Source organism: Aphelocoma coerulescens, chromosome 26 (assembly GCF_041296385.1).
Source record: "Aphelocoma coerulescens isolate FSJ_1873_10779 chromosome 26, UR_Acoe_1.0, whole genome shotgun sequence".
NCBI classification, from domain to species: Eukaryota; Metazoa; Chordata; class Aves; order Passeriformes; family Corvidae; genus Aphelocoma; species Aphelocoma coerulescens.
In genome coordinates, this window is record NC_091039.1 from 3,043,912 (window position 1) to 3,068,751 (window position 24,840).

Sequence of the window (24,840 nt, forward strand, 5' to 3'; positions counted from 1 at the left end):
GTGGATTTGGATTTGTAGCTGGATAAGGCAGATGGTTGCAAGCAGCTTAAGACGGACTTAAAAGCTCCGGTGAACTGGTGGGCAAAGCCAGGGATCTTTTCCTTTCCAGGCTCCAACACGTACGAGGAGGCAGCCGCCTACATCCAGTGCCAGTTCGAGGATCTGAACCGGAGGAAGGACACCAAGGAGATCTACACCCACTTCACCTGCGCCACCGACACCAAGAACGTCCAGTTCGTCTTCGACGCCGTCACCGACGTCATCATCAAAAACAACCTCAAGGAGTGTGGGCTCTACTGAGAGGTAAATCCAGCTCCGGGTGTCCCGCTGGGAACGGCTCTCTCTGCTCCCTTCTACATTCCTGGTTTCCTTCCCAGTGTTTCTGCCTGGTGAGCCCCAGCCTCCTGCTGCCTCGTGGGGACAGCGACGAGCATGACCCAGGAGCAGGGAACACGTGGAATCCTGGAATTCTTTAGCACAATCTTCTGTCTTAGGGACCTTCTGTTGCTGTGGGATGTGGAATTAGGGCACAGTGAAGCCACGTAGTGGGAGTAGATCCTCCTGGCATCGTTGGACGGCGTGATCTCCGGGGTGTGTGGTGGATTCCAGCTGGATTCCAGACCTTGGATATGTAGCTTTCTCTCTTCCTTTGGTTAACAAGCCACCACTAGTCTGTTTTTAAGGTTATTTTTTTTTTCCATCGAGAAAACTATAACTTTACTAAACTTTATTTCTTTATTTGCAAACCTTGTTTTAAAAATAATAATAATTAAAAAAAGCAACAAAAAAAAAATCACTTAACTATGCACATGTGAGCAGATCCTGCAGAAAATATTCCTCTTAGCAGGAATTCCTTGTTTTTAACACTTGCTATGGCCAGGATTTAATATTTCTGCAGCTACTAAGGGATCCTTAGAGCTTCGGCTTTTTTTCCATGTGTGATTTGTTACCATCCTGCTCCCCCCAGGCTTTGGGAAAGGCTCCTTGCAGCAGAAGGAGGGTTTAGGTTCTGTTTGAGGGTTTGAGCCCAGTTTTATGCCAGTATTGGAAGGGATTTGTGCTCAGCATAATCCTGGCTCGGTGGGAAGAGGAGCTGAGCCCTCGCTGGGGGGAAAACTGCTGCTCCCAAGCTCCCAAACCACTGATTCCTGTGCATTTTTTGGGATGAAAACGGTGGATTATTCTGTGCTGCCTTTCCCGTGGCTCTCCCTGCCCAGCCCTGTCCTGAGCATGCCTTTACTTTGTCTGTGTGGTGCCAAATCCCTGTTTCCCTATAGTGCCATCCCTAACCAGTCCTACATTCCTTTGCTGATCCATGATTGCATCCAGACTCTTCCCAGTTTGTCATGTGTACAGTTGGATCTGTTAGACTTGTTGGCAGTATTAAAATGGTGAGTAAAGATTGTAGCCTTTTCTCCACTTTATTCTTCCTTTTTCCAGGAGCGTTCCCAGCTTTTGTGCTTTGCTGGAGAAGGAAAGGAGGAGCTTTGATGGGAATTGGGAATTACCTGGACAGGGAGGTTCCTTGTGCTTTATCACCCACCACTGTTGGTGTTGTGCTGCTCCCAAAGACTTGGGTCGTGCTGGCACAATTGGAACATGCCAGGAATCCCATTGCCCATGGGGTTATTGGCAGATGGATAATTACTGTTTATTTGTAGCCCAAACCTCACTGGCTGCTGTGAACCTGATGGGAATTCTGCTCTGGGTGCTTCTGCAGGATGGAGGTGGGACTGTTCTGAGAACACTTGGTTAGAAATCCAGGATGAATTCCCCAGGGAGGCTTGTGGGTGCTGGCAAGTAGAGCCCTGAGGGAGATTCCCTGTTCTAGAATCTTTTCCAAGCTCTCTGGTGCTGTGTCTGGTTAACAATTCCCTTCCAGCCAGTTATGGGATAACTCATCTTTTCAACTCATCCAGGAGCTTCATCTCATCCAGGCGCTCTGGCCAGGAAGATTTTTGGGATGGTGACCCCCATCCCACCCCCCAGGAGCCCAGCAGTGGCCATGGGGTGTTCCAGGTGAGATCCAGAGATCCATACACCCCCAGAATTGCTGCAAAGCAGGTGAAATATCCCTTGATCCAAGCTCTGGGACGCAGGGATGGAGCGAAGTGGAAGTGGGAGAAAGGAAGAACATCCATGTCATGCGTATTCTTTTATTGTGTTTTCCTACAGTTAAATGAAGCTGGATGGGAGATCTGTGCAGGAAACAGGGAGAGGATGGATACAGGGCTCATCTATGGATTATTTACAAACAGACAGAGCAAATGCAGCTCTAAGTAGCAGAACAAAAATCTTTCAAGTAACCATTTCCTCTTTATCCAGCCCATTCCCGGGCTGGAGTTGGGATTCCCTTCCCCAGCCCCTCCTGCCTGAGAAATTCCCTCCATGTAGGGCCCAAAACAACCCCAGAAACCCCTGATTTCTCCTGCCCAAGGGTTGAGGTTTGTTCCCAAGAAAGACTGAAGTTGGTTCCCAGGAGCGACTTGGAGGTAACTCAGCCTCCACTTTCCCCAGAAATTCCAGCCTGGATTAATCCAGCTTCGATCCAAGGGCAGGAATGGGCTGCAGAGGGATGGGCAAGGGGACAACATCTATCCTACCTCCCAAACTCCCTCATTATTCCTATTCCTGGCTGTGCTCTATGGTGTCAAACCTCCTGTAAAACACCGAGAACAGGGGTTCTTCCTTGGAAAAAAAAAGAGGAAATGGCCATGAAAGGGAGCAGGAAGTTGAGCTTCAGCCCCTTCCTCGTTTGGGTTTGGAAGGAGGCGGATTTGGGCAGGTCATAGAAAAAGTGGGAGTGAGTGACGTGTGGCGGGGGTTGGTTCTTCCTTTGGCTCTGCTCAGCAGAACGGTGAGACAGGAATGTTTTCTTCTTCTGGGAGGGAGGGAGAGAGAACAGGGAGTTAAACACACCCAGGGAAAGGCTTAGAGGAGCAATTTTATGGAAGCAAGGGGAAAAATCAGGTGGGGTTCAGGGACTTGTGTCACCTCATCCCTGTGCCTTCCTCCATGGGGATGAGGATGGAGCATCCTGCTCCCCCCCTTTCCAGGTGTCACCTTCTGGTGCCTCCTGACTGCAGGGAAACTGCTTGAGGATTTTTTTTTTTAAGCCTTTTCCTGCTTTTCTGTTAATATTCAAGGATAAGGGAAGCACCAGAGGTTCCCTGAAAAGCAAAGTGTCAGAGCCAGTGGCTGGGAGCTGTTTGGAAAGGGGGGAGAGACGATGGAACTCCTGCTGCTGCTCAGACTAGTGCAAGAATTAGGATGATAAACCCTAATTAGGGTGATAAACCCTAATTAAAGTTTTAAGATGAGCTAAAAGGCTGAGAGCAGCAGAGTGTGCCTTGGGATATTCCCATCCACTGAGCCTGGGCAGGTGGAATTGCAACAGGAGAGAAATAAAATGATTCCCTTTAGCTCAGGTGGAGGATTGGGGCTGGAATCTGTTGTTTTCATCACTCCATGTGCAAGGATGGGAATTGTCCATCTGAGCCCACCCCACTGTGGGATGAGACTGAATCCCATGGGAGCTCAGCACAGGAATGTGACCCCATCCCTGGGCTAATGGCACCCCAGACTCCCCCCTCCTCACTGCTCCAGGTCCATCCTCCCCTCCCCTACTCCTAGGATTTCCAGGATTTAATGGCAAAATCAGGTGGACCTACATCCCACCACCCCACAAAGCAGGATGGAGCCAGCTCTGATCATCCTCATCCCCCTCCCAGCCCTTTTTTTGGGATGGAGCCAGCTCTGTTCATCATCATCCTCATCCCCAGCTCTTTTTTGGGGGATGGAGCTGACTCTGCCCATCCTTATCTCCAGCCCCTTCCCCAGCCTTTTTATCAGGGAGGATGGAGCTGGCTCTGCTCTTCTTCATTCCCTTCTCCCTTTCCCAGCCCTTTTTTTTTGGGATGGAGCTGGTTCTGATCATTCCCTTCCTTTTCCTTCTTCCCTATCCCTTTTTTGGGGATGGAGCCAACTCTGCTCTTCCTCATCCCCGTCCTCCTTTCCCACCCCTTTATGAGAGTGATCCAGGTCTGATCACTTTCATATCACTCCTCTTCCCCAGCCCTTTATGGGATGGAGCCAACTCTGCTCTTCCTTTTCCCCTTGCCCAGCTTTTTCTGGGATGGAGCTGGCTCTGCTCTTCCTCATCTCCCTCTCCTTCCCCAGTCTTTTCTGGGATGGAGCCAATTCTGATCATTCTCATCCCAGTCCCCTTCCCCAGCCCTTTATGGGCTGGATCCAGCTCTGATCATCTTTATCCTCCTCCCATTTTTTGTGGGATGGCCCTTTTTGTGATGGAGCTGATACCGATCATCCTCCTCTTCATCCCCTTTCCATTTCCCAGTCCTTTTTCTAGGATGGAGCCAGCTCTGCTCTCCCTCATCCCCTTCCCCAGCCCTTTTTGGGATGGAGCCAGCTCTGACCACCCTCCTCCCCTCTCCTGTCTCTATTTTCTGGCTCCAGCCTCCCTCCCGTACCTGCTGGTGCTCAGAAGAGGCCGCAGTCCTTGAGGTTCTCTTTGATGATCACGTCTGTGACGGCGTCGAAGACGAACTTGACGTTCTGCGTGTCTGTGGCACAGGTCATGTGGCTGTAGATCTCCTTCACGTCCTTCCGCATGTTGAGATCCAGGAATTGGGTCTTGATGTAATTCCCTGCGTCCTCGAACGTGTTGGGACCTGTGGAGGGAGGGAATGCTGCTGAGCTGCTCCCAAGGGGGAGTGTTGGAGGAAGAGAAGGGTTGAGAGCTGACCATGCATAGCACAGAGCTCCTTTTTACCCCATTTCTGTTCTTCCAAACACCTTCCCGAGGCCACATCTGTCCTCTCCTCAGCTCCAGCCTCCAAGGATTTGACTCGCCACCCCAGAGCAGGATGGAGCTGGTTCATCCTCATGCCCTGCCCTTCCCCAGCCTTTTTTTGGGATGGAGCTGACTCTGGTCCTCCTCGTCCTCATCCCTTTCCCCTTTCCGTTTTTTGGGATAAAACCAGCTCTGATCCTCCTCATCCTCATCCCATTCCCCAGCCTTTTTTTAGGATGGAGCCAATTTTCATCATCCTCATCTCCCCCAGCCCCATCACAACATATCCCAAAACCGAGTTGCCACGTCTGTGCTGGGACCACACAACTCCGCAGCCCCTGGTTTGGGGGGGTCTCGAGGAGGAGGGGTAAGGCTGGGAAGCTCTGGGCTCACCATCATACTCCGGGAAGCAGATGCTGAGGTGGACTTTCTTGATCTTTTCCTCAAAAAGGTCCTTCTTGTTGAGGAAGAGGATGATGGAGGTGGCAGCAAAGAACTTGTGGTTGCATATACTGTTGAAAAGGTGCAGGGATTCATGCATCCGGTTCTGCAGGGAAGCAGATTGTCATGGACTGACACCCCCTTTGGGCCGCTGCAGCCCACCCCCAGCCCCCCATTCCCTAGAAAAGAGCTTTTCCCTGGTTGCTGCAGCAGCAGCAGCAGGTCCTGCTGCCTGCCCAGTCCCTCCTGCCCACCCAAAATCATAAATCCAGGTGATGCTCAGGGTAGGGAGTGGCTCCGGTGCCTCCTGGGGTTGTCAGAAATGAAGGATTGTGGTGATTTCACTGGGAAAATTATCCATGGAAACCTCGCAGCCTGCAAGGAAGATACTCAGTGAGCAGCACCATTGCAGTCATCAGGAGCATGCTCTTGTTGGACCACAGCTTCTGGCCATTATCCACAGTTTTGGAAAGGAGCTGGGAAAAGGAAAAGCTCCAGTTTCAGAGCAGATGTTGAGTTCTTTGTTTGCTGCTGGGTCATCCTGAGGGAATGAGGATCCATCCAGGCAGAGCCAAGTCCAGTGGGAGGTTTTTCTTTATATAAGGGGGATTCCTCCATCTGTGGGCAGCAGGTGCGTTCTCCAGGGATTGTTTTCCCTCATCCAGCTTCCCCTCACAGCAGCTTTTCTGTATGCAGAGCACCAGCTCTGCCCAAATCCTGCCCTGTCCTGCAGTGGGTGAGCATTCCAGCCTCTCCCAAGGGCTTCCATGGGAAGGGTGCTCTCCTTCTGCACGTGGTTGAGGAACGGCTGCGAGCTCCTGCCTGGCCATGGCAGGGCCCAGGGATAGCGGATCCTGACCCTGACCCAGCTTCAGGAGAAGGTATTTGGATCCCAAGGAGCAGCCATGGGACCATGGGAGGAGATGCCCGGGAAGAAGCCGCTCCTGCTGTCCTCATCTTCACCCCTTATCTCTTATTTCTTCAAAGAAAAACCCATTAGGGGGCTTCTGTGTTCTTTCTCTCCACATCTGTGCCCTCCAAGCTGCTTTCCCAGGGCTCTGCTGGTGCATCCCTCACTGGACACTCTTTGGTTCATGTCCTTGTGCCTCCACACTGGGAGGGTGGGAGCTGCCCTCCTTACCCCCTCTGCTCACCTCAGAGGGCACAGCAAGGCACGAGGTGCCTCAGGACCAGGTTTTCCTTCATCCCAGCCTGTTCCTGGCTCTTCCTGCCCTTCCCTTTGGCTTTGCTCCAGCTAACTGGCTGTGTGGCCATTCTCTGGTGGCTCTCAGGATGTGCTCAGTAGCACTTAGGGGTTTCCTCGTGGGCAGACCCATGGATTCGTGGCCCAGAGGAAGCGCAAACACCTTTACTGGGCACAGCTGGGTGGGAACCAGCTCCATCCTGCATCTCCCACACCTTTCCTGGATCACCCAGAGCATCTGATAGTGCAGAGTGTTGTTCCTCCCTCCCCATAGCCCCCTCGGAGCTCCCTGTTCCTCTCCCCGTTGGCTCCCAGTGCCTCCAGGACCCCGACCCACCACTTCGTCGTCCTCCACCAGCACCATGTCATAGGCGCTCAGGGCCCCGCAGAAGATGATGCAGGTCACTCCCTCGAAGCAGTGGATCCACTTCTTCCGCTCTGAGCGCTGCCCTCCCACGTCGAACATCCTGGGGAGGGGACAAGGATGAGGGGGACACACACACACACCTGGTCCTGACACCCCCCATGTGACGGTCCCAGTGCCACATCCTCGGGGGGGCAGGAATCACCACCCGTGGGAGAGTGTTGGTGGTCCCTTGAGTGTCAGGGTCACCCCAAAATCCCTCCCTGCCATCAGGGCTGGGGGGATCATGGAGGAGTGGTCATGGAGGTGCAGGAGGCTCCCACCCACCTGAAATTCAGGTCTTTGACAGAGAACTTGGTCTCAATGATCCCCGTGGTCTTCACTCGGGATCGCAACACATCCTGCTCGTTGGGGAGGTAGTTGGGGGCTGTGATCCTGTCCAGCTGGTTCAGGTAACTGGGGGGACAGGAAGGGGCGTGACCTGCTGCCAAGGGGCTGCCCCATGTCTCCCCCTTCCCCCAGATTTTTGGGGATGGTTGTGGGGCTGAGCTCTGCCAAACACTGGGACTCCAGGGCAGTGACATCCCTGGGGGAGCTAGGGGACACCAAGGGTGGTGGGGCTGCAGGCCAGTGGCGCTTTTGGAATGGGGGATGGCACTGGTGGGGTGGACAATGACACCAGTGGGATGGAGGATGGCACTTTTGGGATACAGAATGGCACCAGCTGGATGAAGGATGACACTGGTGGGATGGATGATGGTGCTGGTGTGATGAGGATGTAGGACAGCACTGATGGAATGGAGGACAGCAGCAGTGGGATGGAGAATGGCACTGGTAGGATGGAGAAGAGTACTGGTGGGATTGGGGAATGGTACTGGTGGGATGGGGGATGATATTGGTGGGATGGACAATGACACTGGTGGGATGAAGAATGGCAGGCTCAGGGTATTCCCAGGAGCAGATTTTGCCAGGCTGGGTTGGAACCAGCCATGAGCTGCTGGGAGGTCCCCAGGCTGGTCCCTGTTGTGCCCGCTGTGTCCCCACTCACTACGCGGCTGAGTCGTTGAGCTGATACTCGGCGGCGCGCTCGAAACACGCCTGAATCCCCCCGTCCTTCCACAGCTTCTTGATGCAGGAGACCAGCTCAGGGGGCATCGTGCCCTCCTCAATGGAGTCAGCCAGGTTGAAGAGCAGCCGGCCTTCATCCTGCCAGAGGGACCTTCATCACCAACCCTCCCGTGGCCACTGTCCCCCCAAAGCGCCCTTGGGACTGGGGGGACAACATGGGGCCGCTATGGACCCCGGTTCCAGGGGCAGCCCTGCCCCCACGTCATGGGGTTTGGGGGAACAGGGACACCACCCCAACTGACCGCGCAGGAGGACTCGGCGTAGTCGATGCCCAGCGTGGACATGGCGCGGACGATGGCCAGGATGGACTGGAGGATGTTCCCGTAGATGACGGCCTTGAACTCCATGCACTCCTCCTCCGTGTAACCATCCTGGTGGATGATCCTGGCAGGCACAGCGGCCTCAGCCCCAAACCAGGACCTCCCCTCTGGGGTGGGAATCACCACCCCACACTGGGAATCACAGGTGCCACCACCAGGTGACATGGAGGGGGTGACCGGGGGTCCAGCCACCCCATGTCCAAGAGCTGGTGGCCTCCCCCTCCCCAGGCTGGCTCAGGCCATACTCACTTCATCTGCTTCACGATGGTGCTCTTCCCTGACTCTCCAGCCCCTGGAAAAGGGTGGGAGGGACATCTTAGTGCCCATCAGGGCCTGATGCCACAGTGATGGGCACCCCATGGGGACCAAAGCCACTGTCCCCCACCCGTCCCCTGCCTAGACACCCAGCCTGGCCTCTTCCCACCACCGTCATCCCCACACTCCTGTCACACATTGCACCCTGTGTGGAACCACAGCTTGGGGACCCCCAGGGTGGTGGGAACCTCCTGGGTGCAGGTCGCCCAGGTCCCACACCTCCCGCTCACCGTGGGCAGTGCTGGCGATGCCTTTGGGGCTGTAAGCGGCTTAGGGCAGCACAGGAAGCTGCTTAGAATTAGGGTGTTAATCGCCTTGACCCCAGCCCCCCCACCTGGATAAGGCCCCATTGCTGGCCCCTGCCCTGTGGAGTCACCCCCCTGCCCCACAGGGTCACCCCCCTGCCCTGTGGGGTGCGGAGGGACCCCCAAAGAGCCATCCCCTCCTGCCTGGCACCCAGCAGCAGGTTTTGGGGTGCTGGTGGCAGGAGCTCCCCAGGCTCTCACTGACCCCCCTGAGATGTGGTGCATCCCTGGTGGGACCCACTGTCTTGGTCCCTTCTCCCACCCCCCCACCATCCCCTTCGTGCCTGCCATCCCTAAGAGCCGATGCCACCTCCAGCCCTTCCCAGGGATGACCCTGGAGATGTCTGGGTGGGGGGACAACCTCTCCAGGCTGATGGCAGCTTGTCCGAGGGGTACCAGGGACAGGGCAGGAGGAGCCCAGGGGGACATGGGCTCCCTGTCCCCGTCCCCATCCCCACATCCCCTCAGCCTCAATGAGGTGGAAACACAGGGACATCTCCTGGGGACATCCCCTCCAGCCTTACCAAGCAGCAGCAACTTGACCGTCTTGGCCTCCTTATCTGCATCCTCCTGGAGCTTCTTCTCCAGCTCCTTGGACCTCTTGGCCATCTCCTTGTCCTCGGCACTGGCCCCGCTCCCCATGGCTTCCTTCTCCTCCTCCAATAACTCCACAAGCTCCTCTAGGTCCCCAGGCTTTTCCAGCTCTTCAGGGAGATAACAGGCACACCTCGGGGACGAGGTGGGCACCGAGAATTAACCAGAAATTCCAAAAAAGACAAGCCAGGTACCCCACACCCTGATGTTGGGGTGCCCCAAGCCGGCAGCACTCCTCAGTGGGTCCTTGCTGCTGGCTGCCCCCCGCTCTCTCCCTTAATTCCCCATGGATAACCTGATTTTTTTTGACCGTGGGATTTGGGGACTTTTTATCTTGCCATGTGACCCAGGAAATCCAATTAGCCCAAGATGGCAAAGATTAGGGCTCAGGGAGAAAAAAAAGACGGAGCATCTCAGGGAGGTGGGCAGGGGGCTTTACATAAGGGGCGGCATCAGCGTGACACCCTCTGCCTGTGGGGATTCATCCCCTGGGGTGACTTGGGAAGTGGGGATCACTTTGGGGCTCCCTCATGTCTGTGGGACTGTGATCCCACTTTTGGGGGGCATCGAGGATGGGATCAGCCCCTGGCTGTGTATGTCCCCCGCCCCTGGGTGCTCTGGAGTGGTGGCAGGGGACTGGGTGGTGACAGAGGGACAGCATGGTGGCAGGGGGGTGATGGCAGGGGGACGGTGGCACTGGGGGATTCCTCCTGCAGGGAAAAGGGAGCTAATTACCCCCGGGGGTGGCGAACGAGGCCCCCTAATCCTGCCTCGCTGGGTGCCGCCCTCCCGCTGCCTAAGCTCTTTAATGGGATCGTGGCTCAGCCCTCCTTCTCCTCCTCCTCCTCCTCCCCCTCCTCCCGGGCTCAGCACCCCCCTCCCAGCCCATCCCCCAGTCCAGCAGGCCCCCCCAAACCCCGGGACACGGGTGGGTGCCTCCCCCTTTCTCCTACGAGGCTGGTTTCAGGTGGGCACCGCAGGGGGAGCCCCCCGCCTCGGGGTGGGCTTTGGGACCCCCGAAAGTCCTGCAGGTCCCCGATGTTTGGGTTTAAGGTGCCCATAATCCCTGCACTTCACAGGGCCACTGGGGGCTCCATGTCCCCGCACCGGTGTCCCCACGTCCCACCGGGCGCAAATTCCCTGCCAGCGCCGTTGCTTGGGGACACTCTGTTCCCGCTGTCCCCGCGGACACAAAGCCCCTTCTGAGCCTCTAATGAACTCGGCGCTAATGAGGGGGGTCCAATTAAAATACCAGACACCAACCCCCCCCCCCCTCCCCACCGTGTGCGGACAGTGCTGGGCAGGGGACACGACTCAGGCTGGGGGTCCCCACTGTCCCCCTTGGCTGTTGTGCCCTCCCAGCCTGGCACAGCGGTGGCCCCGGTGGGTGGTGTCACATCGCTGTCCCTTCACCTCCTCGACAAGGGGTGGGGGGCACAGAGGGGGGTGGGTGACATTCCCTCCGCTCTGACAGAGGCTAAAAATACCCCCCCGCGCCGGTGGCAGCTTAGGGGACACTCGGGGCGCTCGGAGGGGACACAGCCCGACAGCCTGCCAGAGCCACCCCGGCACCGGGAGCCCCGGCCCAGGTAGGGACGCGCGGAGACCGAGGCAAGGGCAAAGGTGGCACCCCCGGCACCCCCACAGCCGGGCTCTGCTTCTGGGGTGGCCCCCACTTTGGCTGGGGGGTGAGTTGGGGGATTTGGAGGGGCAGGGGCTCCCTGGGGACATTCCTAGGGGGGCTCAGGGCAACCCCCCCAGCAAGGTCTGAGCCGGGGGAGCGCTGGTGACAGTGTGAGTCCTTCTTTTGGGGTGCGGTACCATATCTGGGGGGGCAAGGGGAGGGGGATCATCGTGGAGGAAGCGATGCCCCGTTTTGGGGGGTATTCGCTGATTTTGGAGGTACGTACTGTCTTTGGGGGTCAATGTTAAACGGGGGGTGACGGTCTGTGCTGGGGGTGCCCATCCTGGGGGTGCCCATCCTGCGGGTGCCTGCTGGGGGGCACACGGATTCCCACTGGGATGGGGGCAGTCTCTGCATGGGGAAGAGTGACACCCTGTCTTTTTGGGGAGCAATGCCTGTCGGATGGGGGAGCAATGACTCTATTGGGGGGGCATAATGCCCACCTCGGAGGGGGTTACCCTATTTCGGAAGCGTCGCTGTCACTTTGGGGGGGTCCAACCCCATCTCTCGCGGGAGTACGATGCGTACTTGGGGGGGGGAGGTTAGGGCTGAACCCGGGGGGTAACGACTGCCCCCGAGGAGGGGCTGAGGGCTGTCCCGGGGGGGGGTCCTCACTGTCTGTGGGGGGCACGGGTGTTCCCACAGAGGGACAGAGCTGCCTGGGGGTTGTCACGGCTGTCCTGGGGAGCACAGGGCTGTCCGGGCCGGGGGGGTGTCCCGGCTGACCCCACACGGGTACAGGGCGGTCCTCCGGGGGGTGTCGCGTTTGTCCGGGGGGGTACAGGGCTGTCCCCACGGGGGTACACGACAGTCCCCTGGGGGGAGTCAGGGCTGTCTCGGAGCGGTCACGGCTGTCCGGGGGGGGGTAAAAGGGCTGTCCGTGAGGGGGTCACGTCTGTCCCGGGGGTGTCTCAGCCCCGCATCCCCGGTAGCTCACAGCCCCATGCCGGGTCCTGCCCCCCCCACCCTCCAGCGCCGCAGCCGCCTCCTTCCTCCTCCTCCTCCTCCTCGCCACATCCTCCGCCCGCCCCATCCTCTTCCTCGTCCCGGTTTCCGGCCGGGCCCCGCCGGGGACTTTGGTCCATTCTCGGGTTCCTGCATCAATCATCAACCAGGGGAGGGAGCGGCCGCTGCGGCCCCGCCGCCGTAAGAGTCCCCCGGGCCCCCCCACCGCCCCCCGCCCCCATCACCATCATCACCACCATCATCATCAACCCCTCCGCCCCTCCCCGACCCCCCCGGAGCCGCCATGTCCTCTGCCCCCCCGGCCAAGTGTCCCTTCAAGAAGCGGGGTAGCCTGCAGACCCCCAGCCCCGCAGGTGAGACCTCCCCCCCCAAATACCCCCCATCCTCCCGGCAGCCCACGGGGACACCCAGGTCGCGCCCAGCGCGGGGGGGGGACACGATGCTGCGAGTAGGGGGGGATCAGTTTGGGGGGAGGGAAGTGCCGGGTTGCTGCTTGGAGGGTTTTTGGTGGGGTGGGAGCCCACGGCCGTGTCCCGGCACCGGGAGGGTGGCAGCGGGCCTGGGGGGGTCCTGTGTGTGTCCCCTCCCGGCAGCGCCTCGGTGGCGCAGTGAGAGCGGAGGAAGAGGAGGAGGAGGAGGAAGGAGGGGGAGCGCAGGGGGATGCGGGGGGGCGGACCCCGCAGGGGAAGCGGGGCCGGTTTGGGGGGGGGGGGGCGGGGGGCACCGCGGGGGTGGTCTCGGGTGGCATGTGGGGGGGCTGCTGGCACGGGGTGGACGGGGTGGCACTTTGGGGTTCGCAGTGGTTGGCACCACTGATGGGGGTCTCAGGGTGTCACCGGGGCTGTTCCCAGACGTCACTGTTCCGGGTCAGTGGCACGGGGTGGTTGTGGCACGGAGTGGGTGAGGTGGCACTTAGGGGCTGTCACCTGGCTGGCAGTGCTGCGGGGTGTGGTCTCGGGGTGTCAGCGGGGCCCTCGTGTGCCCCGGGTGGGTGGCACAGGGTGATGATGGTGACACGGGGTGGGCAAGGTGGCACTTTGGGGTTGGCACCTGGCTGGCACTGTTGAGAGAGGGTCTCAGGGTGTCAGTGGGGCTCTTCCCACACACACGTGGGTGGCACATGCGTGTTCTGGGGGGTGGCACATGGTGGTGGTGAAACAGGGTGATAGTGGTGACACAGGGTGATGGTGGCACTTTGGGGTGATGGTGGTGACATGGGTGGGTGATGTGGCACTTTGGGGTTGTCACCTGGCTGGTACTTCTGGGGGCTCTCAGGGTGTCACTGGGGCTGCTCCTGACTCTGGGGGACCCACATGTGTCCTGGGTGGGTGGCACAGGGTGATGGTGGGGACACGGTGTGATGATGGTGGCACAGGGTGATGGTGGCACAGGGTGAGGTGGCACCTTGGGGTTGTCATCTGTCTGGCACCCGTGTTGGCGGCGGGTCCCGGAGTGCCACCAGGGCTGCCACCTGTCACACACGTGGGTGGTACAGGACATGTCCCAGGGGCACAGGGCACGTCCCAGGGGCACAGGGCACCCAGGGTGTCACCGTGCCCCAGGTGAGGCACTACCAGCACATCCCGATGACACCAGTGCCATCCCTGCCCTGGGTGACAGCAACCCAGCACCCCCATTCCCACTGGGGTGATGCAGGGAGCACATGGGGAGGAGGCTCCTCAGGAGACCTGGATCTTCCCCCCAGGCTGTGCTGGGTGGGGGGGCTCTTACTGGTGCCCCCAGTTTAACCAGTAGGACCTGATTTCCAGTGCCCCCCCAGCCAGGTCTGTGGTGGGTTCGGGGCTGCAGAGGGGGGTGTTGGCATCGGGGGGGTGGCTCTGGGCATCCCCCAGCCCGGTGGCCCCAGTGCCGATGGGAGCAGGGGGTGCTCTGGGGGGGTGGGACAGTGGGGGGTGTTTGGAGGGGGGGGTGTTTCCTCCCCTCCCCCCCAGTCTGAGGATGTGCCCCCTGTGGTGGAAGGGATGGGATGGGGGGCAGGGAAGCAGCATTGGTAGGGGGATGGACCCCAGTGTTGTTCCCCCCATGCCATGGGGGTCCTGCCCCCCAGCCCTGAGCCCCTCATTCACCGTTGGCTTCTGACACCCCCCCAATGGAGCCAGCAGCCTTCCCAGTGCCCCAGGGGGATTTGGGGGTGTCCCTCTTGCCCTTGAGCTGCCTCAGTTTCCCCATCACTCCCATTGGGAAGAGCATCCCAGTTCCATGGTGGGGAGGGGGAGCTGTGGAGGGGCTGATTAACCCCTTCCTGCCCGGGCAGGGGTCCAGACGCCCCCAGCTGATGTTGTTCCACTCCCTGCAGAGCTGCGGGGGGGGCCAGGGGCCCGACCCCTGCAGTCGGCCTGGTCCCTGCCCGGGACCCCCCATTGCCTGAAGCATTTCCCAGTGGATCTGCGCACTTCCATGGATGGCAAATACAAGGAGATTGCTGAGGTGGGTCCCGGGCACCGAGTTCACCAGGTCTGGGAGGGTGAGTGTATGTTAGGGGTGGGGGGTCTCCCTTCCATCCTTCCCACTCCTATCCTCCCCAAATCCTCCTTCCTTCCCACTTTTTGAGTGTGGGAATCCCTGTGAGCCTTTCTTTCCCAGCCCAGTGGGTTGAGGCCAGGCACAGCTCATGGCAGGGCTGCTCCGGGCACAGCTCATGGCACAGCTGAGGCCGGGCACAGCTCATGGCAGGGCTGCTCCGGGCACAGCTCATGGCACAGCTGAGGCCGGGCACAGCTCATGGCAGGGCTGAGGCTGGGCACAGCTCATGGCAGAGGTGTTCCAGGCAGGAGCTCTTCTGGCACTGGCAGGGCTGAAACTGGCCCCAGCTCATGGCACAGCTGAGGCCGGGCACAGCTCATGGCAGGGCTTCTCTGGGCACAGCTCATGGCAGGGCTGAGGCTGGGCACAGCTCATGGCACAGCTGAGGCCGGGCACAGCTCATGGCAGGGCTGCTCCGGGCACAGCTCATGGCAGGGCTGAGGCCGGGCACAGCTCATGGCAGGGCTGCTCTGGGCACAGCTCATGGCAGGGCTGAGGCCGGGCACAGCTCATGGCAGGGCTGCTCTGGGCAGGAGCTGTTTTGCCGCTCGCTGGCCGAGAACGAGATGCGGACGGCTCCGTACGAATTCCCGGAGGAGAGCCCCATCGAGCAGCTGGAGGAACGGCGCCAGCGCCTCGAGCGCCAGATCAGCCAGGACGTCAAGTAAGCCTGGGGGGTTCCCCCAAATCCCCCCAAATCGCTGGAAGGGAGCCCTGCATGGGGCCAGGCCACCTCCCCGCCCCAAGAGGCTGTCGGTCCTCTGTGCCAGCTCTGTGTCCCCTCTCCCGTGGGTGTCGCACTTGGTGTCCCCTTTGCAGTGAGTTTTTTGGCTGGTTTCTGTCTGGTTTCTGTTGTTTCGGCATTAACGGGGTGTTTTCTCTCCCCGGCCCCCCCATTTCTCTCCCCCTCGTCCCCCCCTGGCTGTCCCCCCCCCCTCCACCGCCGCCTCCTTGTCCCCAGACTTGAGCCCGACATTTTGCTCAGAGCCAAACAGGACTTCCTGAAAATTGACAGTGCTGCGGACTTACAGTGAGTGTCCGGCTCGGTGTCACCGGCCGGGGCCACGGGGGGGATCGGGGACCCACCTGGCCCCGCTCTGACCCAGCACATCCAAGCATGGAGCCAAGAGGTCCCTCCCAGCCACTCTTGCTGCCACTGAAGGAGTCAATGCACCTGGGGAGGGGGGTTGGGGTGGGCTGGGGGTCCCAGCTCTGCTGTTGCCACAGGACCCCTGTCCTGGCCCTGTCTTCCCCCGGATGGGGGGTCTGATGCTGTGTGTCCCTCTCCCTCCTGTCTCCGCTTGGGAGTTGTCTCTGTCATGAGTTTTTTTTGTGCTTTGTGCCCCCCACCCCCTGACTTTTCATTGTGCTCGTGTGGGGCTGGGGGATGTGTTTTGGGAAGGGGGACAATGCCACCACCAAAGAGGACACAAGTGGCACAGCTGCCACAACCTGGTGGTGGCATCCCTGGGGACAGCGTCACCCTCCTGCCACCCCAGGACCGGACACAGTCCCTGGGGTGGGGCTCTTGCTGCTGTTGAGGGACACGAGGATGGGGACAGACCTGTCATTGTCCCACTGGCCACGTCTGTCCCCACAGGCTCTTCAAGGAGCAGAACGACAGCCTGGTGGACCATGTCCCCAAGGAGCGGGAGGCGCTGCTGGAGCGGGAATTCCAGCGGGTCACCATCTCCGGGGAGGAGAAATGTGGGGTGAGCCTCTCCCTGACCCCCCCCAGAACCCAGGCAATGGTCTCCAGGCTGCCAACCCCAGCTTGGGGGTGGTTTTTGTTTGGTTTCTCCTCTCCAGGTGCCCTTCACTGACCTGCTGGATGCGGCCAAGAGCGTGGTGAAGGCGCTGTTCGTGCGGGAGAAGTACATGGGGCTGTCGCTCCAGAGCTTCTGCAAGACCACGGCCCGGTACCTGCAGGAGCTCTCCGAGAAGCCCCTGGAGACCCGTGGCTACGAGGAGGTGCCTGAGACCCCCGTGGCTGCCGGTGAGCACGGTGTGGGGGGGTCTCTGTGCTGGGCTGGGGTGCTGGAGGAGCTTTTGGGGTGATGTTGGTGTCTCCTGGCTGCAGATGCCCCCGTGCACCCCCCATTTGCCGAGCAGCACCCCTATGAGACGTGGGACCCCCAGAACATGCCGGCGGACCTGGGCTTCGGGCTGAAGATGGTGGACGGTGTTGTGCATGTCTACACCAAGCAGGACATCACCGACAAGTGAGTTTTGTGAGGGGGAGGGTCCTACTCACTGGGGTGATGAGATTTTTGGGGGGCTGTGTGACCCCCATGTGTGTCCCCCCCCACAGGAGCACGGAGCTGGACCTGCCGTACCCCGACCTGCAGGAGTTTATTGCCGACATGAATTTCCTCATGGCTTTGATCATCAACGGGCCCATGTAAGGGGGAGGGTCCCACCCTGGGGGGGATCCCATGGCAAGGGTGTGACAGAACCCTGGGGACAGCCCCGAGGACATGGCAGTGGCTCTGGCACACGGTGCTGGTGCAGCTCCCACGTCCACCCTCGCCCGTGTCCAAGAGTCCACATTCCCATATCCATGTGGGCACCAGCCTTTCGGGGCTGGATGTTCTCCCTCCTCACCCCCAAACTGAGCCCCTCTTCCCCGTTTTGGGCAGTAAATCCTTCTGCTACCGCCGGCTGCAGTACCTGAGCAACAAGTTCCAGATGCACGTGCTGCTCAATGAGATGAAGGAGCTGGCAGCCCAGAAGAAGGTGCCTCACCGCGACTTCTACAACATCCGCAAGGTACCTGCGGATCCTGAGCTAGTCCCGGATCCTGGGGGGGTTCCTGGCTTCGCTGGGGAGCTCTTGGAGGGTCTCAGGGCTGAGCATCACCTCACTGGTGCAGGTGGACACCCACATCCATGCCTCGTCCTGCATGAACCAGAAGCATCTCTTGCGCTTCATCAAGCGGGCAATGAAGAAGCACCTGGATGAAATCGTCCACGTGGAGAAGGGGAAGGAGCAGACGCTCAAGGAGGTGTTTGAGACGATGAACCTCACAGCCTACGACCTGAGCGTGGACACGCTGGATGTCCATGCGGTACGGGAGGCACCCAAACCCTGGGGATGAGTGGACCCCCAGCCCATCCTTGGTTGGGCTGCGGGATCTTCTCCAGGGGGTTTTCCCAGGGCACGGGGGGTTGCAGGGGGCTGGGGATGGGGGTGTGGTGGGTGATGAGGAGTCTCAAGTCACACCTGTCCCACGTTCAGGACCGCAACACCTTCCACCGCTTCGACAAGTTCAACGCCAAGTACAACCCCATCGGGGAGTCCATCCTGCGGGAGATCTTCATCAAGACGGACAACCGTGTCTCAGGGAAGTACTTCGCCCACATCATCAAGGTGGGTCACCTCCCCTCCTCGTGGTGGCGGTGTGACCCTCGTCCCCTTCCCGGTGGTCGAGCAGTGACAGCTGTCACTTGTCCCTTCCCATCAGGAGGTGATGGCAGACCTGGAGGAGAGCAAGTACCAGAACGCGGAGCTGCGGCTCTCGATCTACGGCCGCTCCCGGGACGAGTGGGACAAGCTGGCCCGCTGGGCCGTCAGCCACCGCGTCCACTCCAACAACGTCCGCTGGCTCGTGCAGGTGCCCCGGCTCTTGTGAGTAAAGAGGGGACAGGAACCCTCAGCTGGGCTGGGGAGACCCAGGACATCCCACTGCTGCCTGGGGTGGGGAGGAGAGGGGGGAAAGCCGGCTCTGAGTGGGGTCCATTCCCCACAGTGACGTCTACCGGACGAAGAAGCAGTTGGCCAACTTCCAGGAGATGCTGGAGAACATCTTCCTGCCGCTCTACGAGGCCACCATCCACCCTGCCCAGCACCCAGAGCTGCACCTCTTCCTGGAGCATGTGAGTGCTGCGTCCTGCTCCTGGGGACACCCAACCTGAGCCCAGCTGGAGCGAGGGGTGATGTCCCACCTGGGGGCTGTCTCTGCTGCAGGTGGACGGCTTCGACAGCGTGGATGATGAATCCAAACCGGAGCATCACATCTTCAACCTGGATAGCCCTTTGCCGGGCAACTGGGTGGAGGAGGACAACCCGCCCTACTCCTACTACCTGTACTACATGTATGCCAACATGACAGTGCTCAACCACCTGCGGCGGTAAGGACAGCCCTGGCCCAGAACCTGCGCCCCTCAGGGGGTTCTGGGGAGGTCAGAGGGCGATGGTGACAGTCAAACCCCCGTTGCAGGAAGAGGGGCTTCCACACCTTCGTCCTGCGCCCACACTGCGGCGAGGCCGGTCCCATCCACCACCTCGTGTCAGGGTTCATGGTCTCGGAGAACATCTCCCACGGGTTGTTGCTGCGCAAGGTGGGTGGGGAGGAGGTGCCTGGAGGGGCATCCACCACACCTGGAGGGGTGTGGTGGGACCCCCCTCACCCCTCTGTGCCCCCCAGGCCCCTGTGCTGCAGTACCTGTACTACCTGGCGCAGATTGGCATTGCCATGTCCCCACTGAGCAACAACAGCCTCTTCCTGAGCTACCACCGCAACCCCCTGCCCGAGTACCTCTCGCGGGGGCTCATGGTGTCCCTCTCCACTGATGATCCCCTCCAGTTCCACTTCACCAAGGTGAGCATTTGGGGGGGGCACCAGCCAGTGACACCCCAAGAACAGCTGTGGGGTGGATGCGGGCTGGGTGACGGGATGGGGTCGGTGGTGGGGTGGGATTGGTGGTGCAGCGTGGCTGGTGGTGAGATGGGACCAGTGGCAGCACCGATGGACTCTGGAGGGTGCTGATGATGGTGTGGAGGGGCTGGGAGGAGGTGGGGACCCCTGTCCTGCCTGAGGGGTCTCTGTGGGGGAGCTGAGGGGTGTCGGTCCCCCCTCAGGAGCCGCTGATGGAGGAGTACAGCATCGCCACCCAGGTGTGGAAGCTCAGCTCCTGCGACATGTGTGAGCTGGCCCGGAACAGCGTCCTCATGAGCGGCTTCTCCCACAAGGTGAGGCCCATTCCCTCATTCCCAATCCTGCAGTTTGCCCATTCCTAATTCCATGTACCCCCATTTCCCAGTTCCTATTCCCAATTCCCCCATTTGCCCATTCCCTCATTCCCAATCCTGCAGTTTGCAGTTGCATTCCTAATTCCCATTTGCCCATTCCTATTCCCAATTCCGCCATTCCCCAATTCCCCCATTCCTCCATTTGCCCAAACCCCTTCCCAATTCCCATTCACCTCCATTCCCCCATTCCCATCCCCAACGCCCACATTTTCCCACTCCCATCCCCAATTCCCCCATTCCCAATTCCCATTCACCCCCATTTGCCCATTCCTATTCCCAGTTCCCATTTGCCGATTCCCAATTCCCATTCACCCCCATTTGCCCATTCCCATTCCCAGTTCTCTCGTTCCCATTTTCCCATTCCCATTCCCAGTTCCCATTTGCCCATTCCCAGTTCCCTCGTTCCCATTTGCCCATTCCCATTCCCAGTTCCCATTTGCCCATTCCCAGTTCCCTCATTCCCATTTGCCCATTCCCATTCCCAGTTCCCATTTGCCCATTCCCATTCCCAGTTCCCATTTGCCCATTCCCATTCCCATTTGCCCAGTCCCAGTTCCCTCATTCCCATTTGCCCATTCCCAATTCCCATTCACCCCCATTTGCCCACTCCCATCCCCAATTCCCCCATTCCCAATTCCCATTCACCCCCATTTGCCCATTCCCAGTTCCCATTTGCCCAGTCCCAGTCCCAGTTCCCTCGTTCCCATTTGCCCATTCCCCGTTCCCCCTCCGTGGGTCCTGGCAGCACTCAGGAGCGCCGGGCACCCACGAGGCCCTGTCCCAATGCCCACAGGTGAAGAGCTACTGGCTGGGTCCCAACTACCTGAAGGAGGGTCCGGAGGGGAACGACATCCGCCGGACCAACGTTCCCGACATCCGCGTGAGCTACCGCTTCGAGACGCTGTGCCAGGAGCTGACGCTCATCACGCAGGCGGTGCAGAGCGCCGAGCTGGAGCCCATCCAGGAGGAGGACGTGCTCACCATCTCCCTCGGCACCCACTGACCTCCCAGATCCCCCCCGAGCCCCCCCGGGGCTCCGCTGCCGTTCCCCCACCCGCTACCTCCTGCCCTAGGAAGGGGCCGCTCCTGCTGCTGCGCTGGTGCCACCGGTGCCGCTGCAGGGGACGGAGTTTGTTGAGTCCTCCCTGTTTCATCTTGGTTTGGTCATTTTATGGGTGGTTTTTTGGGTCTTTTTTCTGTTGTTTTTAACTGGTGTCTCCTTGCTGGGCCCTGCTGGGCTTGATGGCACCAGGAGGTGACGTGGGGGAGGGCACGGCCAGGGGGGTCCTGGATTTACCTCTCAGGTTGGGGACGCAGTGACATGTCGGGGGTCCTGGGTGCTGGTGGGGTGACAGTGTGGGAGGCCCAGCCCAGCCCCCCCTGGGTCCTGATGCTCTTTAACCCCAGCTGCTCTCAGCCTGCTCTTCTGCCCCACGGGGACAACCCAAGGAACCCAGAGCTGAGGTCTGTGGTGTCGGTGGGGACACGGTGGCCCAGAGGACAGGGGGGATGGTGCTTGGTGGGGGATGCTCCATCCTCATCACCACAGGGAAGAAGGCAAGGTGTGGGATGGGGAATGTTTCATCCTTACCACCGCAGGGATGAAGGGAAAGGGGACCAGGTGACGTGTGTCCCTGTCCCCAACACTCCCAGGAGATGTTTGTTTGTGGCCCAGATCGGGCTGGACCAGGCTTCTCCCATTCCAGTGGGGCATTACCCCCTCTATCCCTGCAGCCCCCATCCCAGTCCTGCTCGCCTGCATCCGGAGCCGGCATTCCCAGGAAAACCTTATGGCGACTATAAAAACAACAAAGTTTTAAAAAACCCTTAACCGAGCATGAAAAATAAAAGTATTTAAGTAAAACACTGGAACTGAAGTGTGGGGAGGGAGGGAGCACGGCCCCAGAGGGAAACTGAGGCACAGAGGGGGGTTGTGTGTCCGTTCATGGCTTGGGTTTGGGGTCCCCAAGGTGATGTGGGAGGGTCAGGGGATGGATCCCGAGCGGTGGTGGCAGCGCCAGCGCTGGCGGGACGCCCTTGGCACCCTGCCTGCACCCGCTGACGCCAGAGGGAGGGGAGGGGAGGGTCCTGTCCCAGTCCGTCCCAGTCTGTCTCAGTCCGTCCCAGTCCGTGCTCCCGCCGAGCCTCAGCCGGGTGTCACCATGGTGGTCACACTGGGGTACTGGGACATCCGTGGGGTGAGTGGGGTCGAGGGGTGACAGTGCCTCTCTGGGGACGGGGGGGGGGGCACGGGTGTGGGCGTGCTGGAGGTCCCAGGGCGATGTGGGGGTGCTGGAGGTCCCAGGGTGTGGGGGAGAGGTCCGGGGGGGCTTTGGGGTGTCAAAAGCGGGTGCTGTCCCCCCAGCTGGCCCACGCTATCCGCCTGCTGCTGGAGTACACCGAGACCCCCTACCAGGAGCGCCAGTACCGCCCTGGCCCAGGTGAGCGGGGGCAAGCGGGGCGTGACCCCCCCCAGGTCCCTCCACCCCCTCCCCCCGGCACCCTCGATCCTGCTGTGTCAGGAACCAGCGGGGGGAACGCCTCCATTTCGCCCCTGTCCCTCTCCCGCCCCCCCCACCCCTCCAGCCAGCTCGGGGGGGGTCACCTTTGTCCCCCCCATTCTCCTCCCCCCCCCAAATAAAAGGACCTTGACCCCCTCTCAGGGACAAAGTCCTCCCTTATCTGCCCAGGGTGCCCCGGGGGGGTCACCGGCTGCCCCGGGGCAGAGCGGGGACTCCCCTCAATGCCCGCACCCCCCATTGCTGTCGGTACCCCGAGTGGGGCAGAGGGTCTGGGGGAGCCCTCCCCTCCAATCTCTGTGCCCCCCCAGCCCCTGACTATGACCCGAGCGACTGGACCAACGAGAAGGAGAAACTGGGGCTCGACTTCCCCAATGTAGGTGATGGGCGGGGGGTGTGGGGTGGGGGGTGTGGGGGTCACCGGGGCTGACCCGCCCCCCCCGACACCCCCAGCTCCCGTATCTCATCGACGGCCCCACCAAGCTGACGCAGAGCAACGCGATCCTGCGCTACATCGCCCGCAAGCACAACATGTGTGAGTGCGGGGGGGTCCCAGCACCCGGGGGTGGGGTCCCTGGGGTTTTTGGGGCGGGGGGGTTGACACCTCCCCACCCCGCAGGTGGTGAGACGGAGGAGGAGAAGCAGCGCGTGGACCTGCTGGAAAACCAGCTCATGGATTTGAGGATGAACTTTGCCCGGCTCTGCTACAACCCCGATTTTGTGAGTGCCCCTTGGGGGTTATGGGGGGCCGGATCCCCCCCCCCAGACCCCGGCGCTGTCCCCCCGCACGGGAGTGTGCGTTGGGGCACATGCCGGTCAGGGGGTGATGGTGATGGTTTGGGGAGGCTGGGGGGAGCAGCCCCCCCGAACTGTGTCCCCCCGTGCCGTGCAGGAGAAGCTGAAGCCGGCGTACCTGGAGCAGCTGCCCAAGAAGCTGCAGGAGCTGTCGCGGTTCCTGGGCTCCCGGCCCTGGTTTGCAGGGCAGAAGGTGGGTGGGGGATGCTGGGGAGGGTTGGGGAGTCCCTGTGGGGGCTGACCCCCCCTGCCCCTCCACTAGCTCACCTTCGTGGACTTCCTGGCGTACGACGTGCTGGACCAGCACCGTATGTTCGTGCCCGAGTGTCCGGAGCTGAAGGGAAACCTGGCCCAGTTCCTGCAGCGCTTCGAGGTGAGCAGGGACACGGGACACCCCGAGAGCACCATCCCCATCCCTGACACCCCGGTGTCCCCATCCCCGGCCCCTCCACGCTGTGCCCATTGCCATTCCTGACACCTCAGTGCCTGTGTCCTTCTCCTATCCCAAGCCTCATCCTCAAATCCCCGGTGTTTGTCTCCATCCCCATTCCTGTCATCCCTGTGACCCCATCCCTGACCCACTGGTGTCCCAGTCCCTGTCCCTAACACCCCGGTGTCCCCATCACTGACATCCCAATGTCCCCATCCCATCCCTGACACACCAATGTCCCTGTCCCAATTCCTGACACCCCAGGGTCCATCTCTGTCCCAATCCCTGACCCCGTGGTGGTCCCATCCCTGACCCCAATACCCTGGTGTCCCTGTCCCCATCCCAGACACTCCCAGGGCCCCATCCCTGACCCCGCGGTGTCCCCATTCATGTCCCCACGTGTCCCTGTTCCCCCAGGCCCTGGACAAGGTCTCTGCCTACATGCGCTCAGGGCGCTTCATGAAAACCCCGATTTTCTGGCGCACGGCGAAGTGGTGCAACACCAAGGAGTGAGGGGGTGACCCCCCCTGCCCCCCAACTCCCCCCCAGACCTCCCCAATAAATCATGGGGGCCTCCCCCTTGTCCAGCCACTGTGTGGGGTGCACTGAACTGCCAAGGGACTGTGGTGGGAGCTGTGGGAACCCCTCATTTGTGGGGTGACCCTGGGGAGAATGTGGGGCCCTCCTGGATCCCGAGATGGGGGAGGCCATTCCCCGCTGCATCCCCAGGATAAGGGGGACCCCCCCCATGGAGACTGTGGGGATCAAGGTGGGGTCCCTATCGTCCCCAGGATAATGAGACCCCCCTGCAGCTTAGGGGATTGAAAGGGGGGACCCTGATGAAGCTTGAGGAGGGGTCACAGAGGGACCCATGACCCCCAGGATAAGGGGCTTCCCGTGGAGTTTGGGGGGAGTCACAGGGCTCCCAGGAAAAGGGGGAACCCATGGAATTTAAGGGACGGCAGGGCCCCAGAATGAGGGGGCCCCATGGAGTTTGTGGGGTTGCAGTGCCCCCAGGATGACGTGGTCCCATGGGGATGGGTGGGGTGTGTCGCAGAACCCCCAGGATAAGGGGGACCCCACGGAATTTAGGGTGTCGCAGAGCCACGGGGATGGGGAGGGTCAGAGAGCCCCCTGTTCAAGGGCACTCCACGGAACTTGGGGTGGCCGCAGACACCCCAGGATAAGGGGAACCCCATGGAGTTTGGGGTGGTCACAGAGCCCTCAAGACAAGGGCGTTCCCATGGGGCTGCGAGGGTCGGAGAACTCCCGGGATACGGGGAACGCCGTGGAGTTTGGGGGGTCGCAGGGCCCTGCGGGGGCGGTGGGGGGCTTGAGGCATCCCCGGGATAAGGGGGTTCCATGGGAACGTGAGGGGGGGGTCACA

The 24,840-nt window shown here is 60.6% G+C and overlaps 4 protein-coding genes across 8 annotated transcripts in view; 3 read left to right on the top strand and 1 right to left on the bottom strand.

Moving 5' to 3' along the window:
- Positions 1 to 1,407, top strand: part of GNAI3 (G protein subunit alpha i3) — a 29,047-nt gene extending 27,640 nt beyond the window's left edge. The window contains exons 8-9 of one of the 3 annotated variants that reach the window (XM_068996032.1): positions 110 to 303; positions 495 to 1,407. In XM_068996032.1, coding sequence (XP_068852133.1) covers positions 110 to 300 — 191 coding nt within the window. In that variant the 3' untranslated portion in view covers positions 301 to 303; positions 495 to 1,407. Of the gene's footprint in view, positions 1 to 109 lie in introns of all 3 variants that reach the window. The other 2 variants (XM_068996031.1, XM_068996030.1) reach the window with 2 other exon arrangements.
- A 3,083-nt stretch (positions 1,408 to 4,490) lies between these two features.
- Positions 4,491 to 9,553, bottom strand: GNAT2 (G protein subunit alpha transducin 2). The gene is made up of 8 exons (XM_068996033.1): positions 9,415 to 9,553; positions 8,520 to 8,562; positions 8,193 to 8,334; positions 7,871 to 8,028; positions 7,150 to 7,278; positions 6,796 to 6,925; positions 5,207 to 5,360; positions 4,491 to 4,691 (listed from the first exon to the last, which is right to left on the bottom strand). Exons 1-8 carry the CDS (start codon positions 9,530 to 9,532, stop codon positions 4,501 to 4,503), a joined length of 1,065 nt encoding a protein of 354 aa, XP_068852134.1. The 5' UTR covers positions 9,533 to 9,553; the 3' UTR covers positions 4,491 to 4,500.
- Positions 9,554 to 12,289: 2,736 nt separating this feature from the next.
- On the top strand, positions 12,290 to 21,573 carry AMPD2 (adenosine monophosphate deaminase 2). 3 transcript variants are annotated; one of them, XM_068996037.1, is made up of 18 exons: positions 12,290 to 12,314; positions 14,452 to 14,582; positions 15,212 to 15,342; positions 15,640 to 15,708; positions 16,279 to 16,390; positions 16,488 to 16,674; positions 16,759 to 16,900; positions 16,990 to 17,079; positions 17,318 to 17,447; positions 17,551 to 17,745; positions 17,916 to 18,047; positions 18,142 to 18,305; positions 18,427 to 18,553; positions 18,645 to 18,808; positions 18,898 to 19,018; positions 19,105 to 19,278; positions 19,539 to 19,649; positions 20,503 to 21,573. In XM_068996037.1, exons 2-18 carry the CDS (start codon positions 14,553 to 14,555, stop codon positions 20,710 to 20,712), a joined length of 2,289 nt encoding a protein of 762 aa, XP_068852138.1. In that variant the 5' UTR covers positions 12,290 to 12,314; positions 14,452 to 14,552; the 3' UTR covers positions 20,713 to 21,573. The 3 variants fall into 3 exon arrangements, with proteins under 3 accessions (XP_068852138.1, XP_068852135.1, XP_068852136.1); XM_068996034.1 differs by lacking the exon at positions 12,290 to 12,314 and adding an exon at positions 12,377 to 12,487; XM_068996035.1 differs by lacking the exons at positions 12,290 to 12,314; positions 15,640 to 15,708 and adding an exon at positions 12,377 to 12,487.
- Positions 21,574 to 21,798: 225 nt separating this feature from the next.
- Positions 21,799 to 24,040, top strand: LOC138098988 (glutathione S-transferase 2). Its single transcript, XM_068995947.1, has 8 exons — positions 21,799 to 21,907; positions 22,075 to 22,150; positions 22,540 to 22,604; positions 22,682 to 22,763; positions 22,848 to 22,948; positions 23,121 to 23,216; positions 23,286 to 23,396; positions 23,871 to 24,040. Exons 1-8 carry the CDS (start codon positions 21,872 to 21,874, stop codon positions 23,964 to 23,966), a joined length of 663 nt encoding a protein of 220 aa, XP_068852048.1. The 5' UTR covers positions 21,799 to 21,871; the 3' UTR covers positions 23,967 to 24,040.
- Positions 24,041 to 24,840: the final 800 nt, after the last annotated feature.